Source organism: Pelobates fuscus, chromosome 10 (assembly GCF_036172605.1).
Source record: "Pelobates fuscus isolate aPelFus1 chromosome 10, aPelFus1.pri, whole genome shotgun sequence".
Taxonomy (NCBI): domain Eukaryota; kingdom Metazoa; phylum Chordata; class Amphibia; order Anura; family Pelobatidae; genus Pelobates; species Pelobates fuscus.
Window position 1 is genome coordinate 72,330,888 of NC_086326.1, and position 22,775 is coordinate 72,353,662.

Here is a 22,775-nt window from a genome sequence, read left to right on the forward strand (position 1 = left end):
CCATAGACGCGGTAGCCACTAAGGCCTCCAGGCTGGAGGAACTCTCCTGCGCCCAAGATACACGGCTGACAGCGGTTGAAAAACAAGTTGGCCGCCATCCATTGTTTCAGCCACGTGCGTTCGAATGTACGAAATGGTGGCCACCCAGTGGAGCATTCTATTAATAATTTCCTTTGCGGTTTTTGTACAGATACATAACATTCCATGTTCTAATTGGTTTCCAGGGTGGTCTCGGTTCGGGAACCGAACAAAATGAACTATATGACTATAAATACGAACAAAATAAACTAAAGGAGCCGAAAATGATGGGGATATTCCTTCACTCATTGCACTCATCACAAAACACACAAACAGCAACCAACACACATATACAGAGACAGGCATACACAGGGACAGAAAGGTAGACAAAGGCAAGCACAGACAGACACCAACAGGTACACACCTAGATACAGTCAGGCACACACAGACAGGCTCACACAAGCACACTAATCCACAGACACCTACACACAGACAGGCACATACAGACAAATGCACAGATAGGCACAGGCGCACACAGACACAGATAGGGTCATACAACCACACTAACACACAGGTACACATAAGCACACTAAGGCACAAACAGGCACAAATAAGCAGATTGATACACACAGATACACAATCACACTTAGAGACAGACAGGCACACACAGACAAGTGCTCACACAAATGTACAAAACAGGCACACACAGACAGGCTTACCCAAGCTCACTGAGACACAGATGGGTACACGGAGGCATGCAAACAGTTTGTACCCCATATTCTGGGGTACCGAACTATATCCTATATTAAAACAAAAGTGGTACTTGAGAAAGGTTAGATCAGGTTTTCAGTTTGCTGGTCTTCTGGTACTGAAGCACCATAATATTCGAGTATTGTCAGGAGTTCACCACTGGAATATATATTATGTGATTGGGATAGGAAGCTGTATGGTTAGGCAGGGGCATTGCTAGGGCCAAAAACCCTAATCCTTGAGCCCAGGCACAGACACACACACAGGTGTACGCAAGCACACTAAGACACAGATTGGTACACTCAGATACACACAAGCACACACAAACACAGGCATGTGGGGGAAAAGATAGAGTACTACTGTATTCCCCTCCCCCTCCCCCTGCAAGAATTAAAAAAGAGCATTACTTACCTTATATTTAGGGGCACTGGTCTTTCCACTGCAGGCCCACCCACTCGGATGAGATCCTCAGTGTTGATGATCTCAGCCAATCCATTGCTTCCATATAGGGAAGCATTAGAAAGCTATTGAGCATGTATGGCAAATCGCTGCACTGTGCCAAGTGTCAAGAATGTGTTAACCCTGTAATGAAAACAATGTTTTGACAAAATCAAGTATTACACCAAATATCAGGTATAGGCAAAGCCAGTGATCTTATCGTCTAGCGTCAGTCTGTCAACACCAGAGCATGCGTGTGCATTGATGCAAAAATCCTAAGACGATAAGGGGCCTAGTGGTGGACTTAGTAAATGATATAAATCAGGAGCACCCTGTGGCATTATGGCGTCAACTACTTTCCTTTGGACATCCCACAAAACTGATCGGTATTGTAACAGGAACTTGCCCAGCCATTATGGCAGGATTCCACATACACTTGCATTGTTCCTTCATACATATATGGGAGATTGATGAATTGCTGTGTTGCTCACACCCATAGCACCAGCATAGGATGTGGTGTACACCCACAAACCTGCTTTACTGACTGTGAGCAGTCCTTACGGTCTCAGATAATCAGCCCCGACACAGTGTCACTATAGCTCTTTTTGACTACGACACCATTAAAAAATGTAAATATACCAACATTAAAAGTAATTTCTCATCTCATAAACATATTTACTATTTTTGTTTTACACTGGTTTTGCATTCAGGAGAATTGTCTCTATTTTTTTGTAAACCTCGATATACAGGCAATGTAAACAGGAGCGACACGTGGTGTGGACTCTTCAAATCTTGGCATGACATTATGTTTTTTTTCCATCGCAGGCTGAGAAGGGTAACTATAATTAGCTTGCTAAAAAGGCAAAAAAAGAAAGCAACCATTACTTCCCTGACAGAGGAAGGCACGTAATCCAAGGACCATGAAACAGAGAGGAAGTTCAGATGCTGGATGACCATCTAAAAGTTGAATGGTAAGTTATCATTTTTGTTTGCAATTTGCTATCAGATTAAATATTTCATATATAAATATTATATATAAACAGTCTGCTATTTACAGTAGAAATGTCAAGGTGAACAAACATGTTCAGGGTTATTCTCTAAACTAAAAATTCTAAATTAATTCAAAGTGAATTTCAAATTTGCCGAAAGTAGCCAAACCGAAAACAAACTTAGAGAATTTTACCAGTTCATCTACTTTTAACGTAAAATGTTAAATTTTAAATTCACTTTAGTAAATAACCCTCTTCGGGTCTCTTTGTAATATCTAATGTAATGCGGTTTTGATAATGTTTTGCATGTGAGTTATTTCAAATCTAAAAATAATATTAGAATCATGTGATACCTTCTAGTTTTTTTTTTTTTTTTTAAAGTAATCCATTGAGTAAGTAATCCATCTGGTTTAGGAGCAGTGAAGTTCCTGCTTCCTAATTAAATACAGGGTTTTGTTTTTGTTTTTTTCAATAAACAGGGAAGTGCAGAGAATTTTTAAATCAAGGGAAAATAACCAAACTATTTTAAAAGTTTTTTTTCTTTTTTTTGAACATTTAATTTATAATTCCATTATTAATTCTTCACAATAACCGGTTTAGTCGATAAGCCTTATGGTATGTGTGGCCAATGACAAATGTTTGATAGAAATGTACATCTCTGAGTCTGATTCACACAGAACAGAGAAAAAACATTAAAACCGAGTTTGTTATTATATAAACCTAGCATTGTTTTAATTTCAATAAAATATCATTTTTTTTTAAATGCTTTTCTTTAAATGATGCAGATCGCAGTGCTAAAAATATGATATCCCATATAGTACATTCAATAAAACAAGATTGAATACGTAATACAGATTTGTGATACTAATGGTATGATTAGCAGAATGAAATTAAATGCAGATCACATTGATAGTTATGTTTTCTTTGAATACTTCTAATACTTGTGATTATTTTTTTTGTCCCTGATATTTTTTAAATTTATTAACTATTAAGTTCTTTCCTTATTATATTTGGGAAATATTTCCTCCAGTTTTGAAGCAGCTACACATTTATAAATAGTATCTCCAATGTGACAGCTGTCTCTCTCTGTTACTGATTGTCCTTCTTCAAACAACCCCATCTGTCCAAGTCCGTTCGTCGTGTTTAGGGATCAGTTATTTTAAGTTTTTCATTGTAGTTTTTCAGAATGATTTAACAAAACGTGATGTTTTACTTCGGTTCCCAAGGATTGATTAGGGATTCTCCATTTTCCTTTTTCCTGTAGATTGATCTGTTTAACTCTGAGTACGATCCTGTATATTTCTATGAGTTCATGCTAGGTGATTCCTTATCACCTAATAAAATGGTGAGTTATTTTTATGCCCTAGAATGTTCCTTATGCTTGACCTCAAATAACTTTTTTTGTGATGGCATTAAAAGTGTGCTGTGTTCACAGGCTCAATATGATCTATATGTTTATTTTCTGACTGAGGGACACATTTATCATATTGACCCAGACATTGAGGCAATTGTTTGCCCGGTATGCATAACCCAGAAATGTTCACAGTTGAAGATCTTCCAAGAAAATAAGATTTATTGACTATTTTACAATATTACTTATGTGTATTCCATATTGTTAAATGCATTATTCCAAAGCATTTTGCTACAGGAGAAAGCTTTTCTGCAGAAAAAAAACGCAAAAAAAATAAGCTCAGAACAGCTCAAGCAACCCCATGATGATGTTATGTCTATTGAGTTGGTAAATAACGTCATCTTCAACTTGCACTTCTGGGTTACGCACCTTTTTGACTTGTCAGCAAGGATGCACCTGACCACTCTGCTGAACTCCTGAGCACTTGTGGGTGAAACATAACTAAGGAACTAGGTGGTACAAGAAGCAGGAAGAACTAGTTGGTACAAGCCTTCACTTTGCTTCACTAACTTCATCAAGAAAAAAATGACAATTCTGTAAATAGTTACAGAAGGGCATATGCTCCTTTTTGATCACCAACAGTCCTGCAGTACCATCCGTTATCCTTCAGTTGAATTTGGTGTTTTGTAAAGAATCTTGTTGTTCCCTTTTAGCACAAATATTTTATTTTCTATGGAAATTCACAAATTAACACCATATTACATGAATACATATTAATATAATATTAAATTATTTTTATGAAAAAGAGAATGCATATTCCCATATCACATGAATACATATTAATATAATATTAAATTATTTTTATGAAAAAGAGAATGCATATTCAATAACAACGACAAGCTTTGAACAGGTTTTCTCATCTGTGGATGACTTAAAGAATGAATCTGTGTAGAAAACAATTGTGTTGACTTGCCTTGCACTCTCCAGTGGAAGAATAATATGCACGACCTAGAGCCCCTTTAGAAAGAATCATTTTTAAGAAATTATAGACATGGCTTGTGCAGAACAACTTTTATATACGTATACTAGAGTATGGTTTACATTTCGACATGCCCACTTGTATAAAAATTACAACAATTACGATAACAAAACATTGCATTGCCTGGCATCATCTGAATGGATGTACAATGTATTTTATTTGCGATGAGGAAAGACATTACATTGTTACTTGGAATTTATTCAAATGAGCAAGAATATCTGCAGAGACATACAAAAAAGATGGAGGCCTCCATGCTCCCATATTTGTTTGCCATTCCATAATTTGGGCAACTGTCTGTAAATTTTTCAGTTCCAAAACAGTGGCAATATGCAATGGTGACTGACTGTGTTTGGAGAATTGTCCAAATAATAACAGGGAATGGTGAATTTGGATTTATACTACTATAACTAGTTTCTAGGTTTGATATATATGTATACTTGTTTTTATTTATATAACCCCAACAGATGAGTTTGAGAAGGAATTTCTTCCTAGTTTGTTGCAAAATTGGATACTGCTTCAGACTTGGTTTTTGCCTTCTTTTGGATCAACAGCAAAAAAACAGATGTGAAAAATTCTAAACTTGCTTGACATTATTGCACAGTCGTTATTCGGCATGTGCCAACCATAACTTTAATAACACGCAGACACCAAAAGTTCTGTTGGAGTATAAAGTCCACAGCTTTATTAATTAATATCAAAAAATAAATTAACAATTTAGGGTCATTGTCAACAGTACTCCTTTCGTTATGCTCTCTCCTGTACCATACCCCCGACAATGACCCTACCAAAAACAAACATTAACATAACCAATAATACATAACACGTAACTCAACGGCCTACCAAGAGGCCCCACCTCTATTTGTCTAACTGCAGGGGTGTACCTACACACCCCTACACCCCTTGGTTCGTAGCCACCGATGGGCTCGAACCTACCTCCACACTTTTAACTTCCGGCCTACTCCAGTCTAGACCTTGGCCTACCAATTTCTTAACCCACCAAACTTCCTGTTTAACCAAGACCTTTTCCGCCACAGCACTTGCCTTGACCCCTTAAGGACATGTGCGACCCCCACCACACAAAAACAGGGCTTGCGCTATCCCGTCTTGCAAACCCAAATTAAAAAGGTCACACCCTACATCCGACAAGTGCACCCCATCAGCTCGAAAATAACCGGGTAATCTTTCCTCCAATTCCCGATGCCGCACCACCACTCCTCCTAACCTACGAATAAACACCGCCATGGTCCTGTTCACCTTACCCCGACATCGAGAAACCGCCTTCGAATCCCTGGCATATCTCCAGCACAACCGAGGTACCATCTCCGACCACACCACTTTCCCGCCAGGGATAAGCCCCCTCAGTCTGTCAACATCCTGCTTCATACGTTTAATCAGTTCACGTTGGGGGACCAAACCTAAGTCGTTTCCCCCCCCCCCCCCCGTGAACTACCACCACATTTGGTAAAGCCTCCTCCGCTACCTTTTGAAACAGTGCCGTACTAATGTGCTGCCAATCAAACCCCCGATAACAAACCAGGATAACGCCACCCGATCCACAGGAAAGCCCAGCTGTTGTCCGTTTCTTCGAACTGCGGCCCTCCTCCGTGCCCAATAGATATACGAATGGCCAATTATCCACACCGTCCGACCTGAAAGAAAAACATAACAGTGATGAAGCAGCATATACACCCCCCCCAAACTCTCCCTCCATCGGCCACCACCTCACACCAGCCTATCCGGCCGCACATACGAGCGAAACCTTAGAGATTCCCATCTCCCGATCCGTCTAATCCGCTCATCACCTAAACCCAAGCGTGCCGCTTCGGTCGCTGTGCCTATACGGAATGAATGTGTTCCGAACTGCATGGGCTCCAGACCTAACTTCTGTAAGCCCAAACGAAAAACCCGCACAAATTGGAAGCGCAACAGCGCTGTGCCGTCGGCATGTATAAAGAAACATCCGCTCCCTTCCGGACGGTTTTCCAAAAACCCAGCCCCACTTGCCACTGGACATAACCCAGACCCCGGTAATTCAAACAACGTGACCATGGAACCTTTCCCGAAGACATCCGTCTTCGAGCGAACCAGTCGGATCTTCACCCTGTCCCCACCAACCGTCACATCTTCCAACCGGAGCCCGCCAACCCCTTTCTTGTTGGCACTAAGCAATTCTCCAATCCGAAACTCCCCAAAAAAAGGCCCAAGAAAAAGCCACCGTAAATAACGCCACCTCGAACATGGAAAAACATATCTCAGGTAGCTTGCCTATCAACCCTTGCAATATCGTGAACGAGACTGGCCTTCTCGTATCCTTAGTTTTCCTACCCTTCTTGAATCCCCAAACCACTTGCCTCACTATAAAATGCTTTGTCATATCCACCCAGCCATTGAACTTGAACAGAAATTCTAACGCTGACAAGTGCCTATCCACCATCGACGGCGATGATTGCTTTGCGAACAAGCGGCATAGTATCCATAACAGCACGTCCAGCCGATTGTTCCCAGAGCCCTCCGCCCCTACCTGCTGCATTGTGGCTTCCCAAACCTGCCAAACCTTAACATAGGAGAACCAAGTTCCAGGTGCCAAAGACTTCTTTATGTATTCCCCAAGCAGGACGTCCCGAGCTCCCACATCTCCGCTGGACAGGCTTGTCCGGTTTCCTTCGCCTCCGGCGCCGCCTCTCGAAAACGCTCCCACTGTAAGCAAGACAGCGCATCAGCGACTACATTGGTTAGCCCCGGAATATGTCGAGTGCGAAACACAATATTAAATGACATGCATAAGAGTACCAATTGCCTTAACAACCGTACCACCGGCCACGAAGAAGCAGATAACCCGTTGATAGCCTGTACCACCGCCATGTTATCCGAATTGAACACCACCCTCTTATTGGCTAGCTCAGGACCCCATAATGCCACCGCCACGACCACCGGGAAAAATTCCAAAAACGCCATGTTCCTAATTAAGGGTCTCGCTCTCCATGCCTCCGGCCACCTCTCCGCGCACCATTTACCCGCTAGGTACACCCCAAATCCGACGTTACCCGATGCATCCGTAAACAAGCCCAACCCTAGGAAGCTGAGGCACGTAGTGGGCCCCACTGTTTTGTCCTCTGCTAACGGCCCCCCAAGCGTGTGTGCCACCCACTGAAAGATCTGCAATAGTTGGCAGATCTGCAATAGTTGGCCACAGCGCTCTGTGCGCGGCGGGCCGACGCATAAGAAATCGTAGTGCACCACCGCACCCCGAGTCGACTCCCACCGTACTACCCACTCCAAAAAGGTGCTAAACCTCTCGCAGTAAGCACATGAGATGGCGCATCCCATAGGCAAGCACAAGTCCACGAAATACCCCCCATCGAAATAGCACCCCAATAAGTGATGACAATCCTGGTGTATGGGAAGCAGCCTGAATGCTGCTTCCACATCCAACTTTGCCATCATTGCCCCTTGTCCTGCTTTCCTGACTAACTCCACAGCCTTGTCAAATGATGTGTAGGAAACAGAACACAGGGCCTCGTCGATATCATCATTAACCGATGCCCCCTGTGGGTACGATAAATTATGTATCATACGGAATTTACCAACCTCCTTCTTGGGGACCACTCTGAGTGGAGACACTCGCAAACCAACTAACGGTGGGGAAGCGAATGGTCCCGCCATCCTCCCCAATTGCACTTCCTTGCATAACTTTTTCTCCACCCCTGGATGTTCCCCCACCGACCGAAGATTTTTAACTTACCTGAACCCCTTTCTTGAAACGGAATCCTGAAACCCTCTGTAAAACCTAGCCATAAGAACCTCGCCACCTCTTCGTTATCGTATATTTTTAACCAAGACAGCATCGCGCCTACCTTCACCGGTGACGCCCCCAGCTGCAGTTGCAGTGGCTGTTGCGCTGGTGCGCCCCCTCCCATGTTCGGCTTACCTTTCCTAAAGCATCTGGAGACTCCATGATTACCCCTGCAACCGGAGCACTCATGCTTGAATCTGCATGATGCACCCCATTTGCATTGGCTCTCATTGTACAGCCAGCAGAAACCCTTCTTCTGGCCGGCCGACACGGTCCCACCCGAGCCCGTGCCGGCCGCTCCAAAAAAGGGGGCACTCTTCTGCGCCATCATCAGCCTCATCCACAACGGCAGGTCCATCTGGTCCCACCGCATGGACGGATTTGCCGCTAACCGTTGACAAAATTGTTCGTCATATTTCCACCACGCTAGGCCCCCGTAGGTCCGATATGCGTCCCCTATCCCATCTAAATAACAAAAGAGCTGCGAACAGCGATCTGGGCACTTTTCCACGATCACGCTCGCCAAGATACAAAAAGCCCTCAACCAGTTCCCAAAAGTCGTGGGTATCTTCCGATATCTCCGCCTCTTTTCCTCCTCCTCTTTTTTCGCATGCTTCTTATCCTCCACTTTCAAGTCTAAAAACTCCTCCAGGGGAAGCAGGGAAAATATTTCCACAAATTCCCCCTTCCATATTTTATCCTTAACCTCCACCTTTAAGTGACACCCCAGCGGCCCCGCAAAAGACACATGCACGTTTTGCTGCGCTGCATCTGTTACTTCCCCGCATAGATCCACGTGCTCCCCCTCGCCTCCCGTCGCACCATGACCCGTTCCCGCGGCACCCTCACCCACCTTTGGTAGCTGCTGACACTGCGGCCTTCACCCCCGCCTCCCGCCCGCCGTCCGCAGCCCACACCTTCTCGAACTGTGTTGGCGATCCCCCGTCCCGCAACCATGACTCTGACAGCGATCTTAAACACCCCAGTAGACTTCCTGAGTGTGGTGCAGTTGGTGACTCACCGCTCGGGCCCCCGGCCGCTGCTGGCCGCGGGGGCGCCATCCTTTCCACAGCATCAACCGACCCAGAAGGAACCAGGGGACGCCGACTCCTGCTCGTGTGTTGATCAGGTGGGCGTCCTACTCATTGACCTGCAAGGAGAATACAGCCTGGGTGGTCTGTTCGAATGCAGCCTCACCCGCCCTTCATTCCTGCGGTCAGACCTGTCATCCCCACTCCCGCACCCATGCATGGTTCGTCCCTCTAACTCGCTTCTTCTTCTCCTTTGAGCAGCGTAGCTCCTCTCTGACGACCCTGACTCACTGCGCCGGTGCCTCAGCCACCTGTCTTTGGAAGTGGACCTTCTCCTACTGCTCCGACTCCCTGCTGGGCTACTGTCCCCGTATCTCCCACTGCCTTCAGATCCCTTCCTGCTGTCCTGCCATTCCGCCCCTCCACGCTGATGTCCTCCATCATCCCTTCTGCTGGCGCTCCTCCTATCTCGCTGCTCCTGGGAGCGACCCCTAACGGCCTCCTGCTCACTGCTGTCCTGGGCGCCACCTTCCTCCCAGCCAGTCACCCGCCGCCTGGTGCCTGCTGTGTCCGTCTTCCTCCCCGCCTTCACACCCGATCGCCTGCCTCCACTCCGCTCCCGACTGCCGCTCCTCCCTTCTCTCGTGTCCCCAGTAAGTCTGATGCTGTTCCCGTCTCCCATCCCTCCTACGCTCCTGGCCATGCTCCTCTGGTCCCTCAAATCAGCAGCGCCTTCCGTCGTGCTCCTAACGCCAGCCGCCTCCTGCTGCGCCCCGCTGACCTGGTCCCCATCCCTGCCCTGGGAGACCGCAGTCCTGTTGCTATCAGCACCTCTCCCCCTGCTCCTCAGTGTTGTCCCCAGGGGGCGACTCACCAGGACGCCTTGGGCTGCTCCTGGACCCTGCAGCTGTAGCCCCCTCATCCTGTTCCACTCCGGCACCGGCCGCCTTATTCGCCTGCCCGCCCGCCGCCATCCGGCAGGGGGCGCTCTTCAAGGGAGGCCTCCTCCTGGCCTGCGACCTCAATGCCCCAGCGCTGCGCCTGGCCGGCGGCCCCGGCCGACGACCCGCTCCTCTTCCTTGCTTTTCGGCTGCCGCTTCACGCCGCTGTGCACTGCCTCCCGCTGAGCTCCTCCTCCGTCGTGCTGCTGGGCCTGCTACAGGACTAAGCTGCTGGTACGGCCTTGCTCTCCTCTCCGGCCTCTGGTCCGGCACCGCATGGGGGGGAGCAGATGTGCTCGGGACCCCCAGCTGCTCCTGCAGCCACGCCATACCTTTCTCCTTCACCACCGACCGCACACCCGACAAGATTTCCTCCAAGGAAGCCATGCTGCACCTGAAAAAGAAGAAAAGAAGAGCCCTGCCGACCTGCAACAATTTACAGGTAAGAAATGCTCAAATTAGAATGAACTTACCCTAAAATGGCCGCTATTTAACTTCCCCTCTAACCCCCACCCCTTGCACAACCATAGGTCAGCCCCTTGACCTAAACTTCACCTGCCTACTCCTGGCTCTGTCAAGGCCCACTCCTCCCTGCGTTGCTCCGTGGTTTCAGGACATAAGTATTTTTTCAGCCTTTGTAAATATGTAACAGAAGTAGGTGGGACCTACAGCAATCCCTGTCTTAGGATAGGCAGTAGTTGTTCTGTAGAGTCTGCACTATGTAGTTTGTGATTTTGGAGATTATACTTATGGATCTCAGAACACAAAGGTTATAAGATACAGCAATTTAAGTTAGAACGATTATAACTGCTAACACTGTATTAAGAGTACCGACATGATCACCTGTTGGTAATCAGGTTAGCGATCCTTAAAGGGACTCTCCAGTCACGATAAAAACTTCATCTAAATGGAGGAGGTTCTGGGCAAGCTCTTACCTTAAGGGGTTCTCGAACAGTTTAACCCCAAAAGATGCCTCCAGCACCAATCTCCAGATCCCCAAGTACCTTTTTGTTTTTATCAATGGGAAGTTACTGATCGGTTAAAGTGGTCAGCTGGTGCTCTAAGCCAAACAGCGGCACTACGGCCTGTGGCACTCCATGCTTCCTGTAACTGAGATTCAAAAGGCAGATACTACCTGGGGCACCTGAAGATAGGTGCTGGAGGCAACTTTTGGGGTTAAAAGTTTGAGAATGGTTTAACCCGTTAAGATTAGACTAAGCTTGTGGACACCTGGCACCATAACAACTTAATTTAGATTACGTGTTTATGCTGACCAAAGTGTCCCTTTAATTTAGAAAGGGTGAGAGATGAATTGGTAGTTATTTTCCAAGACAAAACTCTGAAATAAAGGATCCAAAATGGTTCAGCTGAATACCCACACGTTGAATTAAAGGAAGGGATATTGTTACTTTGAATGTGGTGAGGGTGGCACCCTTGCAAAGTGAATAGTAATACAGAGTGTGTGATGGAGAGAAAGCCTTTTGTTGTTAGGGTGTTGAAGGATGCCCATAAGTATAATGAAGGCAATAAGGATAATTGTTATCCAGGTAATGATAATCCAGAGTGGAATGGAGAAGTGAGGAAATAAGTCCAAATAACAGTAGAAAACAAAGTGCTTAATCTGGCAATCAGAATCCCTGAAACAAAAGCCAAAGGGGTCAGTCCTATATCAGAGTCCTATGTCAAAGTCAGTAAGTCCATCAGAACACTATAATTAGCCTTCTCTGATAAGCAATATCCAAGTGAGATGTCTAGCGTTCGATTTCCGAGGGTCAGTACAAATGTAGAGAAAACGCAAAAGTCAAAATCCAGGTAAATAAACCTCTTGATTTAACATCCAAGGGATCTGTCCATTAGTAGATCAAACTGAAGAGATAGACCAGTCGTGAAGTAATGCTTTAGGGCACAACAAGGATGAACCTGTGGAAAGATGAAACCAAAGCTTTACGTTGAGTTATTGGTGTATGACACATTAATAGTGCACCTAGGCTTTGGTGGTGAGCAGTTAGATACCATTGTGTATATCCTAGAGTCTTTTAAAGGCACAGTTAACATGGAACATATGACAGGTGTAGTTGTACAATCTGCATCAAATGTAGTTGCTGCACTGTGCTCCTGGACTACATCAAGACTAATCACGATATGGTGCATGATTCACAGACCTCTCCCTTAAAGCAGAACTGTCACCCCCCTGGAAATTTGTATTTTATAAAGATAGAATAATATTATTTCTGAAACGTGGACCGGTTTGCTCACTGTCCAAGATCTGTTATGTTTTGTAACGGATCGCCCGGCACCCCGATTGGGTACCTCCGTTAATGGATGCTCCTAGCGCTTCCTGAGGACTCCAAGCACTCTGGCAGACACCACAATCACCGAATCTGAGAAGCATATGAATCCTCTCAAGCCTCTGAATGCTGTAGACAGTTGAATAGGAACCATACGAATAGGTTTGCACTCCTAGCAGTCAAACTGGAACAGCATACAATAAATCCTCCCCCAATAATGAGACGACACTTCACTTTGAGGGTTAAACAGGAACCCTGGACTGGCTCATCCAGCCTGGCTTTTATTACAAGTGTTGAGAATACAGGACCGCCCACAGGGAGGGACAAAACCACCAATAGCATAATGGTTACAACCCACAGGTTCCCTCCCCTCAGATAACCAGTTAACATAATTATTACAGCCAGGGAAAATACAGTTTTTATACATGTGCTATAACTTTAAAACCATACATCTAATCTTCAGAACAATTACATATTTGGAATCAGCACACTTTAAACATAAACCCTTCCAAAAATCAGTCAAATCCCTCCAGTGGATCAAAAGTTAGCTGGAGGTCCCTTTATGACCGACCGCAAGCACAATTTCCTGCCCAAAACAGTTCCATAGATTTGGGCTGTGCGGTCGGTCAATTTCATGCGAAAAAACGACTAAGTCCCATTTCGAACGGAGCTGAAAAACGAAGTGTAGGAGAAGGTAAGGGTCAGCGGTGTTCGGTAAAATGTGTAGCCGATTTCAGTTCCACAGAATCTTTAGCATACACCGCTGACCGCATCTGAATGAACAAAGATGGCCGCTGCCACATGTTCGTTTGCACGAACTGAGGCCACCCAGCGGTCGGCAATTAACCTGCAGTAACCTCACAGCCTGGGAGGTAAATTGCCTGCACACTTTAACTTCTGGGTGGTCCGCCTGTGTGGTACTTGTTCAGTAAGCCCTATTTACTGAACCAAGTGGGGGAAAGCCAGGAACAAGTTATTTTACAGGTCTGGGGACATAGTCTTAAAGGAGCATTGTTCACCACAGTTATAAGATGTCCCCAGACGGTTCTTAAAGGGCCATACACACCGAATAAAAGTCCATACGTTTTCAGGGGCCATAGTCTTAAAGGGTATTTTTACCCAAAGTCTCAATATGTCCCCAGACAGTTCTTAAAGGGCCAGCAGCAGTACAATAAAATACAATTCACTGGGCTTAAAGGGCCAGCAGTCGCACCATAAAATACAATATGCCCCAAATAACCCAGGGGCCATAGTCAGCAGGTAGGAGGCGGGCAAACAGGTTTCTCCAATGCCCAGTGGCGAGGTTGGTTTCGCCACATGTTTCGTACTAGTTTTTTTTTTTTTTAAGTGTCTCACCTTTTGCATTTTAAATAAATAATCCAAGCACCATAACCACTTGAGCATACTGTAGTGTTTATGGTGCAAGAAGTGCCCTGGTGCCTCCCCATCAACCATCTTAGAATAGTTCGACTTTTACCTGTGGTCCACTGAGTGCGGCTCCTCACCACTACTACTTATGACAGTGAGCCAGAAGGTCTCCTGAGCTATGCCCCGTAGTGCAGGGCTAGCTCATTGGCTGAAAGAGTCAGATGATCGTAAATGTAGGGCAAACATGAACACTACAATGCGAATGTGTGTTCCGTATTTATATTTTTATTTTTTTGTTTAAAATTATTAGATGCACTTGCTCTTACTATACAAGTGTAAAAGAAACCTTAACACACAAGGTGCAAGTGAGGTGAGATGTTTTTAGTTGCTCTCTAAATAGGTGCAGCTTCCCCAGTGTTTAAAAACCACTTAAAAAACACGATTTAGAATATGAAATACAAACAGATAGGGGGCGCTCCAAATAGTGAAAGGCAAAAAATACTTATACACACTGGTTCTTCAGTTCATATGTACACCACCTAAATATCAGAGATAATAGCACATAGCATAATACTGTATGGTGGAAAACTGATTAAAAACAGTGTATCGATTGCCAACTCACAATCTGCAGAGCCACGTATAGTAGGCTCTGACTATAATCGCTTGCTCTGTTAGCTCAGGAAATACACCTCCGCTTTCGATGTCCAGAACTCAACTGATCCCAGGAGTCAGCAAAGACAAATAATCGGTAGGTCCAAAGTATTTCAGAATGCTAAAAATAGCTATTTATTTAAAAAGTATTATAAAATAAACAATAAAAAGATCTATGGTATACAGAAGTAAACACTAACGCGTTTCGACCCGATGGTCTTTTTCAAAGTGTATTGTCCAACTGTCCGGACGTCCTTTAAATATCCTTTCCAGATCGTCATCTTTGGCGCCAACCAGATTTTCCCGCCAATCGTTCATTCAATATCTCCGTTTCGTCTCCATTTCCGGCTCTCAGTGATGACGTCTTTCCGTTTCCTGTTGCATACGGCGCTTTTCTTTGGCATCCGCCGGTGGCATTATGGTCTTTATCGCCATCTTTGAATGTCCACACATTGGGCAACACTCAGTTTTATTCACTCGTTAATATTGCAACAAAGTCCCGAAATATAAGAGTGTTTAGTCAATAATCATTATTGTACCACATATACAGTAACATAACAGGCTCATCCTGTATATCCCAATATTCTAACACAGAAATTCTATCATAATAAAAAACTATGTATAAAATTATCAAATAAAATTGACTATAATACCAATCATTATTAAAACGTCAAATATGTATGGGATATATGAGAAATATATATACTCTCACTCTAATCACAAAAGGAAAAAAGAAGAAAAAAAGGGGAGAATGTTATTATCATAGATATCTTAATTCATTATCTTCATCTCTTATATTAATGCACTCATTTCAAAGTCGCAGTTTAGCCCTTTCGGTGCTAAGGTGTCTAAATTAAAGATCCAGCCCATTTCACATAAGCTGAGGGCTGCATCAATATCCCCTCCTCTCCAATGACGTGTAATATTTTGTATTGCATAAAATTTTAACCCTTTTGGATTTTTATCGTGGTGCTCCAAAAAATGCAGCGAAACACTATGATTCCTAAAGCCTCTTCTGATGATTGGTATTATAGTCAATTTTATTTGATAATTTTATACATAGTTTTTTATTATGATAGAATTTCTGTGTTAGAATATTGGGATATACAGGATGAGCCTGTTATGTTACTGTATATGTGGTACAATAATGATTATTGACTAAACACTCTTATATTTCGGGACTTTGTTGCAATATTAACGAGTGAATAAAACTGAGTGTTGCCCAATGTGTGGACATTCAAAGATGGCGATAAAGACCATAATGCCACCGGCGGATGCCAAAGAAAAGCGCCGTATGCAACAGGAAACGGAAAGACGTCATCACTGAGAGCCGGAAATGGAGACGAAACGGAGATATTGAATGAACGATTGGCGGGAAAATCTGGTTGGCGCCAAAGATGACGATCTGGAAAGGATATTTAAAGGACGTCCGGACAGTTGGACAATACACTTTGAAAAAGACCATCGGGTCGAAACGCGTTAGTGTTTACTTCTGTATACAATAGATCTTTTTATTGTTTATTTTATAATACTTTTTAAATAAATAGCTATTTTTAGCATTCTGAAATACTTTGGACCTACCGATTATTTGTCTTTGCTGACTCCTGGGATCAGTTGAGTTCTGGACATCGAAAGCGGAGGTGTATTTCCTGAGCTAACAGAGCAAGCGATTATAGTCAGAGCCTACTATACGTGGCTCTGCAGATTGTGAGTTGGCAATCGATACACTGTTTTTAATCAGTTTTCCACCATACAGTATTATGCTATGTGCTATTATCTCTGATATTTAGGTGGTGTACATATGAACTGAAGAACCAGTGTGTATAAGTATTTTTTGCCTTTCACTATTTGGAGCGCCCCCTATCTGTTTGTATTTCACTTGCTCTTACTGCTTGGGTTTTCTTTTATATTTTTTGCATATCCTCCAACATTTCAAATGGACCACTTCAATTTTAGGGGTATGGCCAGGGGTGGGGCTGTTTTGAGACATTTCTGGTGACTTACCATAAAAATGCATGTAACAAATCTAATTTAAACAATATAAGGGTATCATATTTGCACATATTAATTTCTAAACACTCCCATTGTTGGGAGTATTGTTACTCTGTTATACACTCAGACACACCAGCAGTATAGAGCTTCTAGAAAAGAGGGACATTATGATTGAAAAGAGGGACAGGGGGATTTGGACTACCCCCCTAAATAGGGACACTTGGGAGGTATGATTTTGTGTTATATTTCATGATTGTGTAAAGGTTCAGAGTTGGAGAAAGCATTTTCTTTCAGGAAGATCACTGAATGACTCCATCATCCAGAAATATTAATCTGCATGCATAAAGCAACATAGTAAGAATGTGCAGCTGCTAGACTTTAATATGACAAGTGGCCTTTGCCAGTCAAATACAGGGGAGGTGACTGTAGGCAACTACTAGAATCTTCACATTGAATGACACGGCACTGCTGTAATGAGCTGGATTCTCTTAGCAGAGCAAGGGGTTGCTCTGCTTGCTTACTGCATAGCAATTCCAGCTTAGTTTAGCTGTTGGCACAGAGGTTTGAATTAAAAGTTTAAACCGGGGAACTAGGTACTTTCATGTTCCACTTAGGCAAAGCAAGGGATCTCTCAATCTCTTTATTGAACGAGCACAATGTTGCAAGTGCAGCACAGAATAGGAAGCATAGTCCAGTCTTTAGTCCCTTTGTATAAAAAGTTTTTATATAGTTTACAGTACCAAGGGCATTATTCACAATTCATTCATTCTAAACCTGCCAATAAACTACCATCTTACCTGAAATCCATCGCTGGATAAAGCTTCTTGAAATGTTTCCCCATCAACGCCATTGCTGCCCGCTCGTGGTCCAATCAAATGCTTCTCCTAGAGAATACATGCATGTGCTCTGGACCGAGGTGGATGGACAAAAGGAAGGCTTTAAATGAAGAAGAAGAAAAGTAAATCTTGAAGAAAGTGCGAAGGGGCAGGGAGCGCAGAAAGGGACCAAACACACGCTGCCTGCAAGGAAGACACTTTTTACATCTGTCACCAAATCTAATTTTTACATTTTTTAATCTAAATATCTCTGGATGTTAATTTCAAGCAGAAACACTGCACAAACAGACTACTGCCACCATGACCACTTCTAAAAGCAGAAGTGGTTGTGGTGGTTAAAGTAACCCACTTACCTCTTAAAAAGGTAAGAAAAAAACAATTTAATTCAAATGTACGCAGAAATATTAGAAAATGGACATAGTATTTAGCTGGCCTAATGTCCAAACATAAAGTGCAGACTACAGATATATAGGGATCATAGATGGGAGAAAAGGGCCAGGGCCAGGGGACCGGAAAGAATATGGAATAGGGGTTGTAAGAAACAAAAAGGACAGAAGAGCTATTGGCATTCAATATCATATGTATGAGGCCATAGACATCTAAAACATCTGTGGTGATGAAAATCCAGTATAACCAGGTATGTTTACATCCATCTAGGATGTTATTTTGGTAATCTGTATCAGTTCTTCTAAGGATCAAATTTCCTCCACTTCTTGAATCAGGTCTACGTAGGTGGGGGGATTAGGTTGTCTTCCAAACGAGGGGATAGGGGAGTCAGTGGTTTAACTCATGTGGTTATTGAATAATGTTTGCTTGAAGTAGTGGGATTGTGAAAAGGGGATAGAATTAGTACAAGTTTTAATGGTACCTTTGAGTTGTCTAAATCAGGAATACTTCCACTACAGATAGAGATGTCTGCCTTTTGCTTGTTAACAGTTTACCATCTCAGTTTGTAATCCAAATGTGGACCCCTTGCTCCCGGTGCCTGGAGGGGTATTGGCTGTTCCTCACTGATGATGCATAACAAGGCTGAAACGGTTGTCTGGGGTTGCTGTATCTGTCATGCAGAGAGAGCCGGCCTGCATTCCGGATCTGGACTGTTCTTTTAGGGCAATCACTCTGATATGTAAATTGCCCTAGTTCTTTTTAAAATGGCACAAGATGAGCTAAAACCATATTGAGGTCTGAGCGGAGACCCAACAAAAGTGCCGATGTCTAGTAGACAGCCTCTAGAGGTGGCGTTAACAATAGCAGGTAATTGTTGCAGTTTATTAAAAACTGCAATAATTACCACTGTCGGGTTAAGGGACCTGGGACACTGCACCCGACCACTCCAATGAGCTGTCCCTTAGTGTCCCTTTAACTCAGATACAGGGCTTATTCATTAAAATGAGAGTTCAAAGTGAATTTCAAATTTAAAGTCAAAATAGCTGCACATTAAAAATTCTCAAACTAAGTTATACTTCTATTTCGGGTACTTTGGCCTTAATGTTGAAACTCACTTTGAATTCTCACTTTAGTGTATTATGATTATTATTATTATCGCCATTTATATAGCGCCAACAGATTCCCTAGCGCTTTGCAATATTATGAGAGGGGGAATTTAACTATAAATAGGACAATTACAAGAAAACTGACAGGAACGATAGGTATAAGATCACCCTGCTCAAAAAAGCTTACAGACTATAGGAGGTGGGGTGTAAAACACATTAGGACAGGAAATAGCAATCAAATAAGGTGGGAGTGAAATAGAGCTGGAGGAGAGAGTAAAGTGCTGCCCTTTAGGAAAGAGCAAGAGACAGGTATGTGAGGTAGAGATTACTCTGGGAGGCCATAAGCTTTCATAAAGAGATGGGTTTTAACTTTCAAGGCACTTCTTAAACGATTGAAGAATAGGGGAGAGTCTGATGGCGGTAGGCAGGCTATTCCATAGGAAGGGAGCCGCCCGTGAGAAGTCCTGCAAGCATGAATTGGCAGTACGGGTGCGAGCAGCAGACAGGAGAAGGTCACGAGCAGAGCGGAGAGACCGAGAAGGGGCATACCTATGGATCTGTGAAGAGATATAAGAGGGGCTAGAATTGTTCAGTTCTTTATAGGTATGGGTTAGCATTTTGAATTGGCTCCTATAGGATACAGAAAGCCAATGAAAAGCAGGCTACAAAGCTCTAAACAGCTGTTTTGCTACCATATTTAACCAGGCACAAAGCACAGCATTATAATACCCTCCACGCTTTAACCAGGACTAGCACAAGTCGTGTCCTACACGCCACCTATAATCTGCTCACGCATGTGCAAAATAAGTTTACTTAACCATGTATTGCTACTGTTAAAAATATGTTAATACCTAAATGTGGTAACTGAATGCCATGGCTCTTGTTTACAACTATAGGCTGATAGCGGCACGGTTTCCTCTTACTACCCTTGTTAATACCCACAATTCAGAGACCATAGCCAGTTAATCTCAATGCGCTGGGATAACGCTACCCCCTAACCAGCCTCTACTAACGTTCAATACTCTTGTCGAGCCACACTATGACACTATGAGGGCTATCCCAGCTAGGCTAATCTCCTATAGACTAAGCATGTTAATATATTTTACTTTACTATGTATTGCTATAGCTCACAGCACTACTAGCAACCACAGACTGTTATACTTACCATTTATGTCTCCCTAATGACATACTCCATGTTTAATTTACCTACTGACATATTGTTATACGTTTTATTATATAAAAAAAAGTGTAATGTCTTGGCATTTCTTGCTATTGCTACACCAAAGTGTTATCAAAATATCCACAAAAAAATGCCACTGTATTTCTGTTTGACATGCCAAGCACAACCAAAAAAATCCAGGAGGGTTGGGGGGGGGGGGGGGAGTGCAGTTGTCAACCTGCAGCAACAGCTATGCTAATGTGCCAATGTTGTGGCAAATTTTTGCAAACCCTCCCATCTGATATCATGTAAAAATCAAGATAATTCTTAACTCAGATGCATGCTGTACTATGATGCTTGTTGTGTCCCTTTAATTCATGTTCTGTAAATGGCCGTTGACAACAACTTACTCATATTTATAGTTAGGTAGATCCTTATGGCAGGGAAACAACCTCATATAGATTAGCCTTTAACACTTTTTAGTCTGTTAATACTAAGGGCAAAAACATGTATTTAAGATGTTGGAAATGGGTGCTAACAAGTTCATTCTCTTCACCAAAAACCTATATGACTGATCTGCCTCTTAGGGTGGAATGCAGTCTATTATGTTTTTTAATAAATACTGCTATAAATATATGTATGCTTTTTTAGGACCTTGTTTGATCTGTATTACATATGGTGTTCCTCAATCCCTATTTTCAAGCACAACCAAATTAACATCAGTTTGTCATCACAAACAATATTTTCTTGTCACATCATCGGTAGTTGTCTACCTTGTCAGTGGATTGTGAATAGTGGCCAGGTCTAGAATGTGCCTCAGAAAAAAGTGAACAGAAACAAAACATTAAAACAGAGGAAGATATATTAACAGGCACCACATGGACTGGGTATTTTCACGAGGGAGAAGAAGAAATATGACTCTTACAGAGACAAGATGTACTTCTCAAAACAGGACCCTCGTAGCAATAAAACGTAATGCACTGAACCTGGGACATGTTTAATTCTTGATTAAGTCCTTTGATTAAGTCCCTTTAAACATGTATCTCTGAGCATGTAAAAAAGTGTTAGGCCAACTCCTTTCATTTTAGAACATGGTATGCTGCTTAAAATTCTATCCCAAATAATTTCTGTTTTCTTATTTAGGGTCAGGAAAATTCTCGTCCCAGTCACAAGGAAGCTAGCAATGAGTGAGTTGTTTTCTAAATTTATTTATTAATAACACATGCCCCCTGGTGGGGATATAACAGTATTTTCTCACTATTGAAAAAAAAAAAAAACAATTAATTTATTAATATTTAATTTGTATGTTTACATAATATTTTGTATTATTTTATAAAAGGTCAGTTTATCAGTGAAGTTAAATGATAAATGGTTGCAGAAGAAAACGTTATTTTCACTGATGCAAACCATTAAGTGTTCATTTCAAGAATTAATTTATTACTTGATATCATACATTTAATACCCATGTCCATTTGCCCATTATGTGTCTATCATACCATGTGTTATTCTGGCCAATCCCTATTTGTGTCAGCCTTCAACTCTACTCCTCTTTCTAAGTCATACTCAACCTTAAGGAATTTCTATTCTGAAACCTTAAACCATACTGCTCCCTCTCCTCGCCCACCATACCTCACCAACCTGACTTTTTTAGGGTTGACCAAGAAAATCAGAGATTGACAGCTCATTGTGAGGCCTTTTGGTCAAGTACCTTTTCTCTGTAGTATACATTGAAACATTTTACCAGAATTATTTACGTGTCAGGGTTATTAACTGAAATGTGATTTTTTTTTTTAAGGAATACAAAATAAATTCAAATTTGAATCTTGAAATTGAGGCCAAATTGAAAATTCACTTTGAATTTCTCAAAAATGACTCTTTAATTAATTACTCTGTGTGAGGTTACAGAAATGTACTAGTGAATTTGCAAATTATAGGCAAAAAAGTCTCTGCAAAAAAGTCTCTACATTTGATATTTTCCTGGTCCGCTATTTTAGTGTAAAGAAACACTGTATATTAGGAATACAAACATATTCCTAACACAATAGAGTTAATTGATCGATTTAGGTGTCCAATCCATGTAAGGGTTTAAAAGGTAAGGTTTATATACCTTTATCCTGCAGGGCGCTTGCCTCACTGAAGCTGCCAAGCCTTCTCAGCTGAGATGATCAATCTTGATTATCTTAGCCAATCCCCATAGGGAAACAGTTGGCAACTAGTGTGCATGTGTGGCAGAGTGCCACATTGAGATGATCAAATGCTGTCTATGAGAAACATTTGATTGAATAACTGAGTCTAACTTGGTTTAAGTGTCAGACAGCCACTTTAACCAAGTTAGGAAGATAGCCACTAGAGGCAAATAAATATATTCTACAAAATGGCAATTCTACAAAATGGCAAATCATATATAGTCTATTGAATATAAGTTTAAAAATGAATGTAACATTTTCTTGTCAATCATTAACTAATGATCTTTTAAAATTTACAGACAGTTCATCAGTAGCCCATGTTAGCTAACATGTCATCCCATAATCCCAGCATATATTCATCTTCCAAAAATCTGTTGATATTTTCGCTTGCTGGGGTTATACACATCAGAGAGAAAGGCTCAATTCAAGATAGTGTAGTGCCATTATCACAC

At 42.6% G+C, this 22,775-nt stretch overlaps 1 protein-coding gene across 4 annotated transcripts in view; it reads left to right on the top strand.

Moving 5' to 3' along the window:
• Nucleotides 1-2,099: 2,099 nt before the first annotated feature.
• The window catches only part of MYPN (myopalladin), a 173,537-nt gene continuing 152,861 nt past the window's right edge, over nt 2,100-22,775 (top strand). For 2 of the 4 annotated variants that reach the window (XM_063435062.1, XM_063435063.1), the window contains exons 1-3: nt 2,102-2,177; nt 3,460-3,540; nt 21,281-21,324. In XM_063435062.1, the coding sequence (XP_063291132.1) occupies nt 2,175-2,177; nt 3,460-3,540; nt 21,281-21,324 (128 nt within the window). In that variant the 5' untranslated portion in view covers nt 2,102-2,174. Of the gene's footprint in view, nt 2,178-3,458; nt 3,541-21,280; nt 21,325-22,775 lie in introns of those variants that run through there. The other 2 variants (XM_063435064.1, XM_063435066.1) reach the window with 2 other exon arrangements.